Raw genomic sequence first — 15,292 nt, forward strand, 5'->3', positions numbered from 1 at the left:
ATGTTCAGATTGTCAGCCTTCAGAGCAAGCGAGCATACGCCATACTGCGTCCGTCCTCGGATAGAGTTCGGCGGTAGCAGACGTCCGGGCGGTCACAGCATAGATGCATGAATGACGACTGCACGACTTCTCGAAATCGAAGCGTAAACGATGCACACATGGCACGTGTATCTAGAGGGACCGGAGCATTGGGATCCGGGCGCGGGACGAAAGCTAAATAGAAAGAAGCAAAGATACATCGCGACAACTGAACGTAGCAATAGGGTCCACACCGATGACAATCCGGGGACTACCCGAATCTGTGTCGCTCGATAATCGACTTCTGCCTCGAGTCCCGACAGACACGCCTGCGAACAATCAGCCCTGGCATCGGCAAGAACTCGGTGGGACGCATGCTAACCAGTAGTATTCCATCACGTCGTTCTGACCTAGTTTCCGCAGGAAGTTCTCGTCATGGGTGATGATTATAAGCTGGAAGTTGGCATGATTTCTACGTTCGTTGATGATGCTGCACGTCCCAAATGTCAATGGATGGATAAACTCCGGACGGCATGACGAGAGAGCTATTCTTACTCGACCAGACTGGCTGCGAGAGCATCGATATTTTCCGTATCGAGGGCGTTGGTGGGCTCATCCAGAGCAAGGATGCCGCAATTCTGTCCGAACGAATCCGCCAAGGCAAGTCGAATGATGATCGACGCCAGCATCTTCTGACCAGCTGAACACCTGCCGCGCATGTCCATCTCGACTTGGTCCTTAGTCATGACCACCTGGTAAGGAAAGAAAACACATGAGCACCCCAGATCGCAGACCATGGAACCTTAGATCCTACGCGATAGTTGTACGACCGCTTGGTTGCGCCACCCTCACTATCTGAACTTATCTTAATGCCATCAATGTCTGCGTAGCAGCAGGGTTAGGGGGGTCAAACTCTAACTTCGGTTGAACTACGCAAGTCATCGTACCGGTGCCCTGATAGGTCTTGTTCCATAGATGCCGCATGGTGTCATTGACTTCCTCCATCTTGAGCGAGTGGTACTTCATGATAGCGCTGGCGACGACGTGAACAGGGCGATGCCAGTCAAACGGTTGGCACACTCACTTGTCTAATGCTTTGGCATATTTCTCAAGATCGTTGTTAGCCATGTCAGACATCTACGGAATTGTCAGCGACTTTGAGCCAATGATAGAAGGTCTATATGACGACACTCACCTTGACCTTGATCAGCTGGTCCCTGTACCTCTTGCCGATGTTCTTGAAGTCAGTCATGTCGGTCTCGAACGTCTTCAACTGCGCCTGCAATGAGCTCAGCTCTCCACCAATGTGCGCGTACTAATGGTCAATCGCGGTCAGCATTGTGGCCTAATGGCCCGCTCGGCGAACAGAACCGACCTTGGTCTGCAAATCGGTCTCCTTCTGCTTCTCAACGTTCCACTTCTCCGTCCATATGCGCTTTGCCTTGGCAGCTTCTTCCATGTCAATGGCGTTCAGCTCAGATTCCGTCGCCGCCAGGTCACGCTTGAGCCGCCGGAATCGGAGGTTCTCGCGGAGGTTGGCCATGGTCACACCTGCCTCATTGATCTCTCTGTCAATCTCGCCGAGCTTCGTGCGAATCTGCTCCAGCTTGAGGGCTTGCTCCTGGACCTCCGCCTCTTTCTCCTCGATGAGCTCGTTAAGGTCCCTCAGGCGGCGGGCAATCTTCTCCTTGCCATTCCTGCAGAAGGTTAGCAACCGCAATATATGTAGTCGGTTAAGACCTACTTCGCAAGCCACTTGTTCATCGTCTCAAGCTTGTCGGCGTTCATGTTCAGATCCTGCGACGCTTGTTGGGCCTGCGAAATCTTGGCATTGAGTTCCCGCTCGAGTTCCTTGTGCTCTCGCTCAAGCTTCTCGATCGGGGCTTGTGCATCTGCTATCCGTGAATCGAGATCCTAGTATACCGCATATCGTTAGCAGGCCCAACGGATACAAATATATTCGCCGAAAGCGCATGTACCTTCAGACGTATATTGGCTGCGGCGATCTCTGTCTTCATCTCCTCAATTCTTCGTTCCAGTTCGTCCTTGTCCCGGAGCTGGTTACGGCATTCGCTCTCCTCCAATTCCAACCGATGAAGCTCTGTCTCGTGCGTCCGCAATGCGCTGTTCTTGGAATCTCGATCCGTCAGAAGCCGTTGCTTCTCGCGTTCGTTGGCACGCCTATGGTCATGGTTAGCGTGCCCTGGACGGTAGAGGATTCCTGAGAACAGCGCACAGTTCCATGGTGAGCTCGTCAAGCTCCTGCTGTACATCGTCTGCAGTCTTGGCAGAGCCGGCGGCATCAGACAGGCTGCGCTCGAGGTCCGCGACTTCCTGCTGGAGGCGAACCATGTCCTTCTGTGCCTTTGACACCGAAGCTGCGTGTTGGCGCATGCCAATGATCTCCTTGAGCTCCCTTGTCACTTCCGCAAGCTTTTCTGAAGCCTATCGGTGTCGAAAGGCGGTCAGCCTGCTAGCCAGGTCCGTGAATCAGGATGAATACTCACCGCCTCCGCCTCCGCTAACAGTCCGGGGATCTCTGCCTCTTTTGACTTGAGCTGCTCGTCAAGGGAGGGAATTTCGAAAGACACGAGGTTGTTATGGGCCGCCGAGAGAACAGCCAAATCCTGTAACCGTTTGAGCTCCAACTCCCAGTCCTGGAGCTCCTTCTGCAACTCCTTGATGGCCTCGGGCGTGGACTTCTTCATTGCCTCCCGGATCTATCGAAGAGCGAGTCAGGTTGCGACAATGCTACCAAGAAGCCCTGCGGACGTACCTTCTTCTCAAAGGTGGCCATCTCCTGGTCGTTGAAGCCACGCGCACAGAGCGGACAGTTCTTCTCCTTCTTGCCGTGCTGAAGGAAGCGTTGGTAGACATCATGGGTCCCGGCGTTCTTCCCGAGTTCTCTGTCAAACAACGTCAATGCCGAGCCCCGCATCTGTCCGCGAGAAACCCAACTCGTTGCGGACACCAATTTCCTTGCTCGCGCTATCGACGGCCTCCTCGACGCTACTGTATTCCCCCTCATCCAGGCCAGCTTCAACACGCTTCTCAAGACCTATCCATCCGCCCTAAGTTTGCGCGCCGAGAAGCGTGAATGGGTGAACGCTTACTTTTAGCCTCTTCCTGCTTAGCCTTCTGTTGAGCTTTTAAGCTCGACACGCTGGTCTGCGCCGCTTGAAGTTCCTTGTTAGCTGCGCTTGACTTAGCCTCGAGCTCAGCTTGTTCGCGCTCCTTCTCGCTGTCAAAAGTCAGGTATCTGAGACCATAGCAATACGGTATACCCCAAACTTACAGAGCGACCCGATCAAGCTCCCGCTCCATGCTCTCCGGACGTGCATCCACTCCGACCAACTTACGGAACTTGGCGTTGCAAAGCTCGATCCTGGTAGAGATTAGCACTGTACAACCATGGATATAGCTGTGACATACGTCGTCTTGATCTCGCTCTCCTTGGCCCTCATCTGTCCGCGTTGTAGGTCGAGTTTTGCCCTGCTGTCTGCTTGCAGACTCAACGCACGCAGTTCAGTGTTCAACGAATCCCGCCTCTGTTCCAGAGCAAGACCTGCTTGGTTCTTCTCTGTAATCTTCTTGTCGAATCCTGCAGAGGTGATCTCCTGTCGAGCCCTATCCAGCCTACGGCGTTTCTCCTCGATGTCAGCCTTCAGCTCGGCGAGGCGGGAGGTGAGAACACGGGCCGCGTCGACCTCACGTTCGGCGCTGCCAATCTTGCTCTGGAGCGTGGTCTGGATAACTATGAGCACCAGTAAATGCAGGGAAGCCAGGTACTGCACGTACGACGCGGTCACGCAGATTGCGCTTCTCCTGCTTGTAGCCCTCAAGTTCCGTGTGCAGCTGCCTTGACTTCATGTTATATTCCTCGTTGCTACTACGACTTTCCGCCTGAGAAGATCATCATGTACTCTACTGAGATAACAGCTATGGCAAGAAACTCTTACCTGCAGCTTGTCCGTCTCGGTGTGCTGGCGACGCTTTACGTCGTTGAGCGCCGCGAGAAATTGAGAGGCCTGTTCACGGTCAAGTGGGGACTGCTCGAATCCCTTGATGTGGTAACGCGTCGCAAGTTCACGAACGAGATCCTCTCGCTCGTTCATGCGTTGCTCTGCCAGCTTTGCGAGATGTCAATGTGTGTGCAGCCTCGGGCAGCATGATACATACCTGCTCCTCCGCGAGCAACTGACCTTGTCGGCCCATCAGCTCAACGTGACTGGAACGTGCAGCTTTGATCTGCTCCTCAGCGTCCTCGAGGTGCGCCTCCTGTGTCTTCCGCTTCTGCCTCTGGCTCATGATGTAGTCGTCATGTGTTCTGAGGCGCTCCGACAGCTCCTCATCAGTCCCTTGTATACGTGCCTTCGTCAGTACATCTCGCCTAGAACGTGCCATAGCCACATACCGGGAATCTCTTGCAAGTTCTCCTTCGCAAGATTCAGTTCTTCCTGGCACTGATCCTTCCGCTGAGTGAGCTGGTCGACCTTGACGTAGATCTCACGGAACTTGCTCCCGGTGTCGTTCAGGATCTGATTTGAGCGCACCTGCTGCTCATATGCAGCACGGAGTCCCTCGTACTCTGCTGTACGGGCAGAAATGTTCTCGTTCATCTCCTTGATACGTTCCTTAAGCTTGTCGGCATGTTCCTTCTCACGGGACAGGGATACGAGACGCTCCTCCTCAGCCTTCAAGTCGGCTACACGCTCCTTCCGGAGAGCCTTGATGTTATCAAGCGCTTTGGTATACCTTGAAGCTAGTTAGATGCACAGTAGGGGTAAAGAGGTTCAAGGTCGTACTTCGTGGCTTCGAAAATGTCGTCGAACTTCTTCTTCAGTGCAGCGGGTTCCGCCAGTGGCCAATACGAATCTTCCTGGTGACAAAATATGACATTCTCAAGAACAGCTTTTGAGACACCCAGAAGGTGCGGGATCTCGGTATCCATCTCTGCACACTTGGTAGAGATGACCCCTCGCTGGACCACCCTTGAGAACTCCGGAAACCGCATCTCGCTGTGACACACGTACCTTGCCTTTGCCAGTCTCCATGTTCTCAGCCAGCCCCAAAATGCTCTCCAATGTCTTCATCGTCAGCGCCCCATTCTTCTTCATGGTGACGGACAAATTCCGCACGGCGAGCATCCTTGTTCCGTTCGCAGCATAGAACCTAAGCTTGACCTGTGCCTTCACTTCCTTCTCGTTCGCCATCTTCGGATCATGGATGAAGGCGCCTCCACGCGTGTTCGGGGGCTGGTCGCCTGTGGTCGCGTACTTCAAGCACTCGATGATCGTGGTCTTGCCACTGCCATTGTGGCCGACAATGACCGTGACAGGGGAGAAGAACTCGATGATAGCGATATTCTTGTCGTCAAAGGAGCGTATGCCACGGATGGCAAGCTTGTCGAGATGAGCCATGTCGGCAAGTATAGGGCGCGTCCGCCGCGGTGGACGTGGACGAAAGAGTTTACGCGTGAACGAGCTCAGGAAACGCGCCGGGACGCGACGCGGTCGGCGTCACGTGGAACAGTGTCATGCGCGCCTAGCTCGGGGTTAGTGGCTTGACCTCATACGACCACCATCACCATGTCTTTCCCTGGTTTCCCGGACGATCTATCTGGATGGGGTGTCCCCACTCCTTCTACAGGAGATATTGTGACGAACGCAATAAAGAAGGAAAAATTAATCAAGTACGTCATTTGCACTGTTCGTTGGTATATCTACTGAAGAGCATATCGCAGAGAGATTGTCACCGCTCAGGAAGACTTGCGTGGTTGGTTTAAATACCGCTCATCTGCCTACTCGAATTTACGGAGACATTTCAGCTATGATGGCGAAAGCCAAAGGCGTGCAAGCCGACGTCGACAAGCTTGTCTCCGGAAACGAAACCCTCCAAATGTACATCGACAACCTGACGATGCAGATGGCCAAGCGTCGTTGACTCAGCCATGGTCACCGTTGTACGTCGATACCCAAGCCGTTTCATACCCCTATACATCAATCATGATGCCTTCACAATCATACATCCGCCTAAGCCGCCTCAGTTCATCAGGGCGAAGTTCGCCACCGACTTGTTCCTCGGGAACCGTTCAACGGGCACGGGGTCTTCTCGCTATGTGCTCTCATCAGATAGGCCCCTGGCGAGAACTGAGAGGTATGTGCTTACCACCCAGAAAGGCGTTTCATCGACGAAAAGCTCCACCCCCTTGCTCGCACATAACCCCTCCAGCTCCCCAAACAGCTCGTCCTCCCGCGCCCGCCTATCGCATGTTACGACCTTCAACTTCGGCAAATCGGAGACCGCTTCAATGATTGACTGTAGCGATTGGTCCTCCGTTGGGAGGTTCCTACAGCTTAGATGTTCCAGGGACTGGGGAAGGTTGCTGAGTTTGAGAAAGGGGGACAGCTGCACAATGACGAACTCCTCCAGGTTCGGACATTGTTTGGTCACCGAGGCAGCACGCAGGCTGTAGTTCATCAGCCGAAGTGAGCGCAATCCCGGGCCTAACTGCTCCAGCAGTGGATCAAAGTCTCGTCCGGGAAGATCGCGGAAAGATAGTATGCGGAGACTGTCCATGCTCGACGACAGCAACCATTTCAGCATATGGATTCGCGGCGTGCGCATCAGGGTGAGTTGATAGAGCTTGAATGTTGGTCGCCAGCGCGGCGCTGGGGGAGCGATCTCGACGCCAATGTGAAGGAACTCGATGCTCGGCCATACCGAGAGCAGTTGAAAGAGAATGGGGCTCTGTATCCCACACGAGAGGATGGTCAACGCGCGTAGGCGTAGCGGACCGGCTGGCTCCACGCCCTCCCCGACGATCTGAACATGCGCGTCCGCACTCGCGAGTTTTCTGAGCTTTTCCATGGTCCCATCGGTGAATTGGTGTATCCCCGTGACACGCAGGACAAGTTCGTAGAGTCGCGGGGTACGGTCGAGGATGTCCGCGAGATCTGCGTCGTCGAGGTCCAGCCCGGCCTTGTCGCCCAAGAACACCTCCAGTACCCGTACGTGCCCCGCGAGTGCGCGGCCACGCTTGGTCTTCGGGTCCGTAGCCTCGAGAAAGGAGAGATGTCCTCGCGATTGGTACATGCCGCGAAGGGTGACGTGCCGGAACAACAACTTCTGCGCCGGACCCGACCAGGCGCGGCAAGAAAGGGCACAGGAGGAGAGAGTCGTAGTGTCTACGACACCATCTGTGAAGTAGACATCCTCAAGGATGTTGTCGACGAGTTCTGTGGGGAGTGTGTCCATGGCTGGGTTTGATCCAGTTGAGACTCGAGATAAGTACTGAGAGGACTTGGGGAGATACGGGGACGATATCAAAGATGTTACGGCTGCGCGAATGCCCTCCTCTCAGGTATATATTCTGAATCTCTACTCTTTTCCTCGAGTTGCAAATCCTGCTGCTTAGCCGTAGCCAGGCCTTAGCGATAGGTGAGTCGAGGTGGGTCCGAGGGCTGCGGGGGGGTAAATGACCGTGCCCAGCGGCGGTTACAGTGGGGGCTCGTGTAGCGTTCCCTGCGTGCTGCAAGCAGTGCCTCCAGTTAGATGATTGACTGTAGAATCGTCGTGCGAGCGTAAGGATCAGGGAGGAGGAGACGACCGTCAAGCTATCATGATAGAGTGCACGATGGGCGCTAACACGCGTGTCGCGTCAAGCGCCTGATCGCGAGGGTGACGCGTCCCACCTCTTCGCACCGAGCCACAACCTGAGCCTCCTCTACTCGCACCTTCCGCACCATGGCAGAGACCAGACTCGCATTCAAAGCAGGCCGAGCCTTCCGACGTGGATCAACCAACTTTGTCGATCCCGACCCGACCAAAGGCGCAATCCTCCTGCAGAACGGGGAGGACGGTCTGCTACACTTCATCTGGAAGAACCGGTCGAACAATGATGTCGAGGAGGTGCGTCGCCCTGATCGGGGGCAAACCCAAGAGGAGGCGGCAGGCTAAGATATGGCCATGGCGTTTAGGACCTGATCCTCTTCCCCGGAGACGCGACGTTCGCCAAGGTAGAGCAGTCCGCGTGGGGCCGGACCTATGTCCTCAAGTTCTCGTCCTCGGACCAGAGACACTTTGTAAGTCATAGCGCGTCCGTCCACTTTACACTGTACTGACGGAGCTGTCTTGAAGTTCTGGATGCAGGTACGCCACTACATTGGATCGAATTGACGCCTCTACCCAACCCGCCTCCCCTTTCATGCAGGATGCCAATGGAAGCCGAGACGAGGAGTTCGTGGGGAATGTGAACCGTCTTCTGGCAGACCCCAGCATTGTCCCCATCTGGTACTCGGAGGGATACAACCCCAATAGCCAAGCCGCAGGCCCGTCCACATCCACCTCTGCACCCGCGGCCAGCTCGTAAGTTCATCGTCACATTTGCTGTGGCCTCAGCCGACACTGCATCATAGCTCCCAAGCACCTGGTAGCTACCAAGCGACCCCCGAGGAGCTCGCCCGCATCCGCCAAATCGTCACCTCTCTCGGGGCCCGCGGTGGCGCCCCCGCCGCCGAGCCCGAGCCTGAAATCTTGCTCACTGATGTCCTCACGCCCGCAAACCTCCGTCCACTCTTCAGATCGAACCCCGAACTTGTGCAGTCGCTCTTCCCACACTTGCCACCTGATCTGCCCAGCCCGCCGAACGTGGAGACACTCGAGCGCATCGTCCAGTCGCCGCAATTCCGCGCGGCAGTGCGGAATCTTGACATGGCGCTGCGCACCGGTCTGCTCGGGGGCCTGGTGCGAACGTTAGGTCTGCCCGAGGAGGCGGGCACGGGTGTCGAGCCGTTCTTGCGTGCGTTGCAGGATCAGGCAAGACGGGAGGAGGGCGGTGGAGATCGGATGGAGACGGACTGAATGTAGCGAGAGCGTGGATATTTGTCGAGTTCCAGACCTGAGCACGTATACATGAATCCGTGAATGTATGTCTCTGAGCCATGAAGAGGATATGCGAGTATAATCCAGGTAGAAAGGGAGTGCTGTTGCGTAGGCGCGAGTCGAAGTACAGAATGAGAGTCCTCCAGGTACGATAGCGAGAGCGTAGGATATATGAAACCGAGAGATGGCACGAGGCTTGGATCAGTGACTGCGTCCTGCTAACCATTGCAGCACGATATCCCTGTGGAAGAACAAGGTTAGAATTGCTCGACGTTCGTGCTTGGCGGGCTACCCACAGGTTGTGTTGGCTCTTCATCGAGCACTGGCGGGGCGTGAGGGAGAATAGGCACAGTGCAATACGATAGACTCACCGAGTAACACTAGATATACCCGTCGTGTCAATGCGCGTCATTACGATCGGAATCAACACGAGACTCACCGAGACAGGTCTGTTGGTGATCTTGTCCAGTTGCCTGCGGATATGGATATGAGCAATGCGCACATGAACGCGCGAAGAACACTGATGAAACGCACAGTGCCTTGATTAGCTCTTGAACGGACGCATGACCCTCAATGTCGTTCTTGTTGCCAAGCTTGACAGACGAGCATTAGTGCAACTCCGGCGCAGTACTGCGATAGGGACTCACCACTAGCAGGGGCACTCCATGCAGGCTCGGCTGTGAGAGGAGTTGGTGTAGTTCAAACCGGGCAGTCTCGAACTTCTCCTTCTGCAAAATTAGCGTACATCTCAGTGAGATGTCTCGAGAGGAACCCTAGATGATGGACCCACATCCACAGAATCCACTACGAAGCTAATCGCGAGGTCAGCATAAGAACTGCAAGAAGACACAAGCCAAACGAACACAACAGCATCAACACCACTGCAATATCGTTCCCATATTGACCTATATCTTGGTTGACCTGGGGCGGGTCGGTACGCACGCGAGGGTGACATCATTGTAGGGAGACGTACCCGCAACGTCCCATATCTTAAGCGAAACATTGCCCTTCTTGACTACTCGTAAGTTGAAGGCAACAGTGGGTACAACATCTTCGCTCCACTGCGGTACGTTGAGCACGAAGATAGGCGTACAATGCATCACCATCTGCAAGAAGGACGTACCTGTCCCGATCCCAGGACGTTCACGAAGGAAGTCTTCCCCGAAGCCTCCAATTTGGCAGATTCGACGGTTGTCACGGTATATTATTATCATTACCGACGTACCTGTAGTCCTACAATAGCAATCTCGGCATGTTTAGAGAAGAACAGCCTGAGCGGTAGCGGTATTAGAGCAGGTGCAGCGGAGACTAAGGAAAGCAGCCATACCCGCTGAGCCATTGCCAGAAGGAGGTGATGAACGTAGACATCTAGACTTCAGAGCTCGTCCAAGCACAGGAAAATACAAGACGAAGGCCAAGACGGCGCAGACGGCGTTGGAATGAATGAAGTCGAAACGAGAGACCTTGACTGGCTCTCCGCGACGCTGCGACCGTTACGGTCAGGCGCTCACGCGAAGACGCGCACGTGCGGCCCGCCATTTTCGAGGCGCGCGCCACAACGTCTACCGCAGGGACGTCCACCGACCCGCTTAGTCCACTTGAACCTGACTTTCACGACGTCGCGCTTGCCTCACGAACACTGGACTTGTTTTCTTGTCTACTCGGATTATCTTGGCTTCCCCTCTGATGCATTCTCTCGGACGATGGGCTGCTCGCGCTCCGAGGCTACACAAGACATTCCCTTCCGCCGTCCGGGTCCGACATGGAGCGTCCGCTTACTCGTCTGTGAGTGAGGAGCAGCCGACGGACGAGGGTCTTCCCACATCTTCTACCAGGCCAGTGGCATCCGAGGTGCGTTGTCACGAGTACGCTGAGAGTGCCAGACGTGACTGACACTCTCCAGGGAGAGACTGAGGCAATTGCGGCGCTGCTGCATAAGGCGGTGGAGAAGAATGGATCAGAGAACTCCTCCAAGAAGTTCAAGAACATGGAAGGTATGTCACATGGCTCATGCGTGTAGGTATCCTCGGTCTTCAGCTACGAAACAGGCAACTCTATGAAGCCAGTGGCCTCTGATTCGAAGAAGGTTGACGAAAACGTTGTTGCGTCTGGTCTGCTGGTGGACAATTCCTTCAAGCCGCTGAAGGGTGCGTCTTCTTCGCCCGTATCATGGTTAATTCCTCCAACGCGAGCCTCGTAGATGTACATCCTATCCGGAAGAAGCTCATCCCGCGTTTAGCTCATGGCCTTGAGAGTGTTGTCAAGAAGTAAGTGTCTTTCCTCGAAGGTTTTTGTTCTTCGCTGATGCATGTGTTGAGCAGGGAAGGCGTTCATTGGCTGAAGGACCCGGAATCAGGGGAATACAACTTCGACCGGCATCTCGAGGACGTACCGAAAGTCAGCGACTTTGACTTTGACCGGTTAGGCGGCTTCGTCACAAGCTCGCAAGACAAGGTATGTCATTCAGTATCAGACGAGGGTTTCTGTTAATCCCGCCTTTCCAGACTCTCATTGCCTTGGCAAAGCGGAATAAATGCAAATATGCCGGCTCAACCTCATCCTTGACCGGCATCCTCACCCAGATATACCTTCTTCTATCACAGGAGAAGCTTCTGAACCTGTCCAATTTGAGCTCAGAATTTGAAACCGCAGTGAGTGTCGAAAGCTATATAATAATAATGTGAATGATATGTTGACGTTAGGCCTGTGGCAGCCTCGTTTCTTCACGCCCGGACAACGGATACCGGTGTCCGTGATTCTCCGCTACCAAGATGGTATCTATACGACCGACTACGACAGCGAACGGGACAAAGAGGAAGAGGAAATTATCCTTCTGCCACTAGTATGTGATCTCATGCAGCACCGGTAGTCATCATCTTTAACCATAACACAGGGAATCTTGCTCGAGAAGTTCCTCACGTTGGGGAAGGAAGAATTCCAGAAGTACCTCAAGACGTATACCGAGGGTGATCACCTGGAACTCAAGGACGTCCATAGATATGCCAGGGTACGCAGATCCTTGTCTTTGATAGCTTGCAATCTCTGAAGACGCTGCGATGTAGCATGGCCAATTCCTCATGCGATCGCAGTTGGACTGCATTCACGAGGAACTCCCGGGTACCGGTGTTTTCGATCTCAAGACGCGGGCAATATCGCAAATACGACACGATGTACACAATTATCAGGTACGTACACCTTCGCATCGTCAAGACCACGTCTCATCTTACCGAGCTAGGCGTACATTGATTGCACGCTCGACGCACTCACCGGACGACGAGGTACATTCGAGGAGGAGTATTACGACATGATCCGCTCCGCATTCCTCGAGTACTCCTTCCAGGCACGCATCGGCAACATGGATGGCGTTCTCGTCGCATACCACAACACAGCGCGGATATTCGGTTTCCAGTATATCTCGCTCCGCGAGATGGACCTATGTCTGTTTGGACGTGAGGGTACCGGCGACCGCGTGTTCTTGCGCTGCGTGCGTATCATGGAGCTGCTGTACTCGCAGATTTCCAAGTGCTTCCCTGAGCGGGTGAGTCTTCTTGCCTCTACTCGCTACGTTTCTTGGAACTGCGGGTGCTGAGCCGCGTTCTCAGTCTGTGAAGTGCACCTTTGAGAAGCGTGGGCATTACCTCCGAGCTTGGGTCGAACCTCTGGAGCACGACGATCCCAACACAGAACCCCCCATCGTCGAGCTCACTCTCTGGCTCAAGAATATCATGCACGGTAAGCCGACTAAGGGTGCATACGCCGTCTACTCGTCGAATTATCCCTGTACGTCATCCATGCTGTCTCTCATTGAACGCTTCTTGACCTTCTCGTCCGCAGGGACGGTCGAATACGAGATCAAACGTGTCGAGAAACACCAGGAGCTCATCCGCGCTCGTCGGGAAATCGCATACAAGCGGCAGATGAACATCGCACGGTCTCTCCCGGACGCGTCTCCGACGCTGCTGGAGGACGACGCTTCCGCGGCCTCGACAGAGCCAGCAGAGGCAGAGGAGGGCGAGGGCGTTGTCGCGGCGCAGGGGACGCTGACTGCATGAGTCGGGACCCTCATAGTGGTTAGCCACAGGTCACCAGCATCACCGCTCACTCATATATGGACATACTACATTGTAAGTTCTCGTCGCACGTAGTGCCTAGACATCATCGTTCATACCGTGCAAGTGTAGGATCATATAATAGGATACAAGTACATTTCTTGGTGTAATACATGGGCAAGAATGACTGCAGTCGGGCGAAAAGGGTCTGAGGCTGAACTGCGGAGGTGGCCTTGTCGGAGAGACTCGGAGGTGTCATGAGCATCGACGGAAGTGGAGGGGAATAGCTCGATCCATGGGTTAAGATCCTGATACCAAAACCCACGAGAAGGTCAACCGGAAGGTAGGAGGTAGTCTTGACGTCGACGTCGACGACTAAATTTGGTCGATGGGAGTGTGCCCTTTGTCCCAGCGATCTTGGGGCAGACAGAGCCTGCACATATGTCTAAGGTGCGTATGTCGGATCCGGAATCCGGAGCAAATACCTTGAAAATTCACACGCGAACAGCCGACGCGTCCACGACGGGCGCCTACGCGGGGCGGAGTGGGGTCTCGTGACCGAAAGGGCCCCCGTTATTCTGGCGTCTGCGGACTGGGAGGGACTCGAGTCCAGGCAGACTCGGATGCTCACCGACCACGACTACAAAGCTTTTCACCTACCACTACTACCCTCGCTCTCTCTCTTGTCCTAACCGCCGCCATGCTTGCTCGCACGAATGCTCGCAGACTCCCCACCCTCGTCGCTCGCTCACTGTCCACCGAGGCTGCGACATCGTCCGGCCCCCAGCCGCCTCCTCCGCCCCCGCCCCCGTCTTCGCAGAACCGGCACCCGACGTCCAAGCCGCTCTCCCGTTCGCACTTGAACCCTGCGCCGCGCCCGGGCACGTCGCACAGACACCAGGTGCTCGCCTCCCTCCCGCCCTCGTTCGGCCGAAACCAGTTCCTGCCCGTTGCCGACTCGACGCGCGCGTTGCTCGAGTCCATCGTTGCAAAGTTCGAAGCCCCGATACGCTATGCGTTCGCGTACGGCTCGGGGGTGTTCGAGCAGGACGGGTACAAGACCAGCAATCCTACGGTCAAGGACGGGCCGATGCTCGATTTCATGTTCGCGGTGACGCATCCCGCGCACTGGCACTCAATCAACATGCACCAGTTCCCCGGGCACTATCCGCTGGGTGTGAGGATGGTCGGATCGTCGTTTGTGGCGAACGTGGAGGAGATACCGCCTGGAGTGTGGTTCAACTCGATGGTGAACATGAACGGAGTGGTGCGTGCTTTTTCTCCTCTGTATGTATGTATTCTTGGCTGAGTGGGCGGGCGAGCGCAGACGATCAAGTATGGAGTCACGACGGTCGACAATCTCTGCTCTGATCTGCTCAACTGGAAGTCGCTCTATCTCTCGGGGCGGATGCACAAGCCCATCCGGATTATCAAGGATGACGCGCGCGTGCGGCTCACGCAGCAGGTCAACCTGACCTCGGCCGTCCGCACTGCGCTTCTCACGCTCCCAGACGAGTTTTCAGAGCGCGAGCTCTTTGAGCGGATCGCGGGATTCTCGTATGGCGGAGACGTGCGCATGCTGCTCCCGGCGGAGAACCGCGGCAAGGTGGGGAACATCGTGCGCAAGCAGGGCCCCCAGTTCAAGGAGCTCTACCACCGCCTCGTCGTCGCGCTTCCGGGCGTCCACTGGCCTGCGTACAGCGACACGATCCAGCAGGACATCACCCCGCAGGCGCGTGCCGCACACCTCCGGAAACTGCCGTCGAACCTCCTGAAGCACGTTACGGACCACTACGCGGGCCAGTCGTCAATCCCGCCCAAGGAGGCAGACGAGTCTGTGTACTGGGCGAAGCTTGCGGGCGACGGCAGCCTCCCGTCGGTGCTTGAGCGAGGTCAGTGTTTTCGCAAGTCTGGGCTGACATGACGTCATATGGCTGACATACACCGCTACCCCAGAACTGCACAACATCGTACGGGGCCCGTCGACCGTCCAGACCCTCAAGGGCCTCGTGTCTGCAGGCCCGGTCAAGAGCATACGTTATGCGTCCGAGAAGGTCACCAAGTGGTGGAAGGGCTTCGGCTCAAGTTCCGCGAGCTCGAGCTCGGACTCGAAGCCATAACGGCGCCCACGGTTGACCCGGTAGCGCATGTGCAGGTCGCGGCGGACTCCTCAGGCTCTTTCATCTCCAGCTGGTTTAATGCGTGGTTATGGCATCCCCCCATAGTAGGCCCCCACTATCTTCGGATACTCTACGGTAACACACACTACACTTTAGAACGCGGTCGGCATGGCTTCATTTAGTCAGACAACTGTATCAATAATACTTGCACGTTGAAGATAT

The 15,292-nt window shown here is 55.3% G+C and overlaps 7 protein-coding genes across 7 annotated transcripts; 4 read left to right on the plus strand and 3 right to left on the minus strand.

Moving 5' to 3' along the window:
• Nucleotides 1–357: 357 nt before the first annotated feature.
• On the minus strand, nt 358–5,438 carry L226DRAFT_521370 (P-loop containing nucleoside triphosphate hydrolase protein; the record flags this gene model as incomplete). The annotated part of the gene is made up of 23 exons (XM_067678696.1): nt 358–508; nt 574–770; nt 791–873; nt 966–1,051; nt 1,103–1,155; nt 1,214–1,333; nt 1,394–1,715; nt 1,763–1,932; nt 1,998–2,199; nt 2,255–2,463; nt 2,526–2,738; nt 2,795–2,872; nt 2,937–3,076; nt 3,132–3,277; nt 3,314–3,403; nt 3,451–3,517; nt 3,539–3,772; nt 3,813–3,921; nt 3,978–4,148; nt 4,198–4,376; nt 4,433–4,773; nt 4,824–4,897; nt 5,052–5,438. The coding sequence occupies 23 exons, from the start codon at nt 5,436–5,438 to the stop codon at nt 358–360; spliced, it is 3,822 nt and encodes a 1,273-aa protein (XP_067538435.1).
• A 168-nt stretch (nt 5,439–5,606) lies between these two features.
• L226DRAFT_611056 (uncharacterized protein) lies at nt 5,607–5,971 on the plus strand (the record flags this gene model as incomplete). Its single annotated transcript, XM_067686235.1, has 3 exons — nt 5,607–5,710; nt 5,762–5,793; nt 5,846–5,971. The coding sequence occupies 3 exons, from the start codon at nt 5,607–5,609 to the stop codon at nt 5,959–5,961; spliced, it is 252 nt and encodes an 83-aa protein (XP_067538436.1). The 3' UTR covers nt 5,962–5,971.
• On the minus strand, nt 5,722–7,639 carry L226DRAFT_504336 (uncharacterized protein). The gene is made up of 2 exons (XM_067677980.1): nt 6,187–7,639; nt 5,722–6,132 (listed from the first exon to the last, which is right to left on the minus strand). Exons 1-2 carry the CDS (start codon nt 7,273–7,275, stop codon nt 6,061–6,063), a joined length of 1,161 nt encoding a protein of 386 aa, XP_067538437.1. The 5' UTR covers nt 7,276–7,639; the 3' UTR covers nt 5,722–6,060.
• A 72-nt stretch (nt 7,640–7,711) lies between these two features.
• Nucleotides 7,712–9,095, plus strand: L226DRAFT_532631 (adhesion regulating molecule). Its single transcript, XM_067680297.1, has 5 exons — nt 7,712–7,929; nt 7,998–8,102; nt 8,158–8,169; nt 8,231–8,385; nt 8,436–9,095. Exons 1-5 carry the CDS (start codon nt 7,765–7,767, stop codon nt 8,878–8,880), a joined length of 882 nt encoding a protein of 293 aa, XP_067538438.1. The 5' UTR covers nt 7,712–7,764; the 3' UTR covers nt 8,881–9,095.
• Nucleotides 8,749–10,360, minus strand: L226DRAFT_334297 (P-loop containing nucleoside triphosphate hydrolase protein). Its single transcript, XM_067674027.1, has 12 exons — nt 10,229–10,360; nt 10,127–10,172; nt 10,025–10,069; nt 9,875–9,962; nt 9,765–9,822; nt 9,692–9,713; nt 9,549–9,629; nt 9,436–9,494; nt 9,341–9,374; nt 9,273–9,281; nt 9,198–9,223; nt 8,749–9,142 (listed from the first exon to the last, which is right to left on the minus strand). The coding sequence occupies exons 1-12, from the start codon at nt 10,267–10,269 to the stop codon at nt 9,103–9,105; spliced, it is 549 nt and encodes a 182-aa protein (XP_067538439.1). The 5' UTR covers nt 10,270–10,360; the 3' UTR covers nt 8,749–9,102.
• A 597-nt stretch (nt 10,361–10,957) lies between these two features.
• L226DRAFT_458314 (Pet127-domain-containing protein) lies at nt 10,958–12,953 on the plus strand (the record flags this gene model as incomplete). Its single annotated transcript, XM_067675435.1, has 10 exons — nt 10,958–11,048; nt 11,102–11,168; nt 11,220–11,355; nt 11,406–11,552; nt 11,615–11,743; nt 11,795–11,908; nt 11,964–12,086; nt 12,137–12,439; nt 12,504–12,681; nt 12,736–12,953. The coding sequence occupies 10 exons, from the start codon at nt 10,958–10,960 to the stop codon at nt 12,951–12,953; spliced, it is 1,506 nt and encodes a 501-aa protein (XP_067538440.1).
• A 697-nt stretch (nt 12,954–13,650) lies between these two features.
• Nucleotides 13,651–15,070, plus strand: L226DRAFT_544295 (Mmp37-domain-containing protein; the record flags this gene model as incomplete). The annotated part of the gene is made up of 3 exons (XM_067682264.1): nt 13,651–14,217; nt 14,278–14,842; nt 14,907–15,070. 3 exons carry the CDS (start codon nt 13,651–13,653, stop codon nt 15,068–15,070), a joined length of 1,296 nt encoding a protein of 431 aa, XP_067538441.1.
• Between the last annotated feature and the right edge of the window lie 222 nt (nt 15,071–15,292).

Source organism: Lentinus tigrinus (assembly GCF_003813185.1).
Source record: "Lentinus tigrinus ALCF2SS1-7 unplaced genomic scaffold L226scaffold_6, whole genome shotgun sequence".
Classification (NCBI taxonomy): domain Eukaryota; kingdom Fungi; phylum Basidiomycota; class Agaricomycetes; order Polyporales; family Polyporaceae; genus Lentinus; species Lentinus tigrinus.

Excerpts from the sequence above, each read along its gene's own strand:
- L226DRAFT_504336 (XM_067677980.1), bottom strand. The coding sequence starts at position 7,275 with ATGGACACACTCCCCACAGAACTCGTCGACAACATCCTTGAGGATGTC. Across the intron at positions 6,133-6,186 it reads ATGAAACGCCTTTCTGGGTG|CGAGAAGACCCCGTGCCCGT; the intron begins GTAAGCACATAC and ends GAGAGCACATAG.
- L226DRAFT_532631 (XM_067680297.1), top strand. The coding sequence starts at position 7,765 with ATGGCAGAGACCAGACTCGCATTCAAAGCAGGCCGAGCCTTCCGACGT. Across the intron at positions 7,930-7,997 it reads CGAACAATGATGTCGAGGAG|GACCTGATCCTCTTCCCCGG; the intron begins GTGCGTCGCCCT and ends CATGGCGTTTAG. Across the intron at positions 8,386-8,435 it reads TCTGCACCCGCGGCCAGCTC|CTCCCAAGCACCTGGTAGCT; the intron begins GTAAGTTCATCG and ends ACTGCATCATAG.
- L226DRAFT_334297 (XM_067674027.1), bottom strand. The coding sequence starts at position 10,269 with ATGTCTACGTTCATCACCTCCTTCTGGCAATGGCTCAGCGG. Across the intron at positions 9,714-9,764 it reads AGTGGTGTTGATGCTGTTGT|CTTCGTAGTGGATTCTGTGG; the intron begins GTTCGTTTGGCT and ends CCTCGCGATTAG. Across the intron at positions 9,630-9,691 it reads TCGTAGTGGATTCTGTGGAT|AAGGAGAAGTTCGAGACTGC; the intron begins GTGGGTCCATCA and ends CTAATTTTGCAG.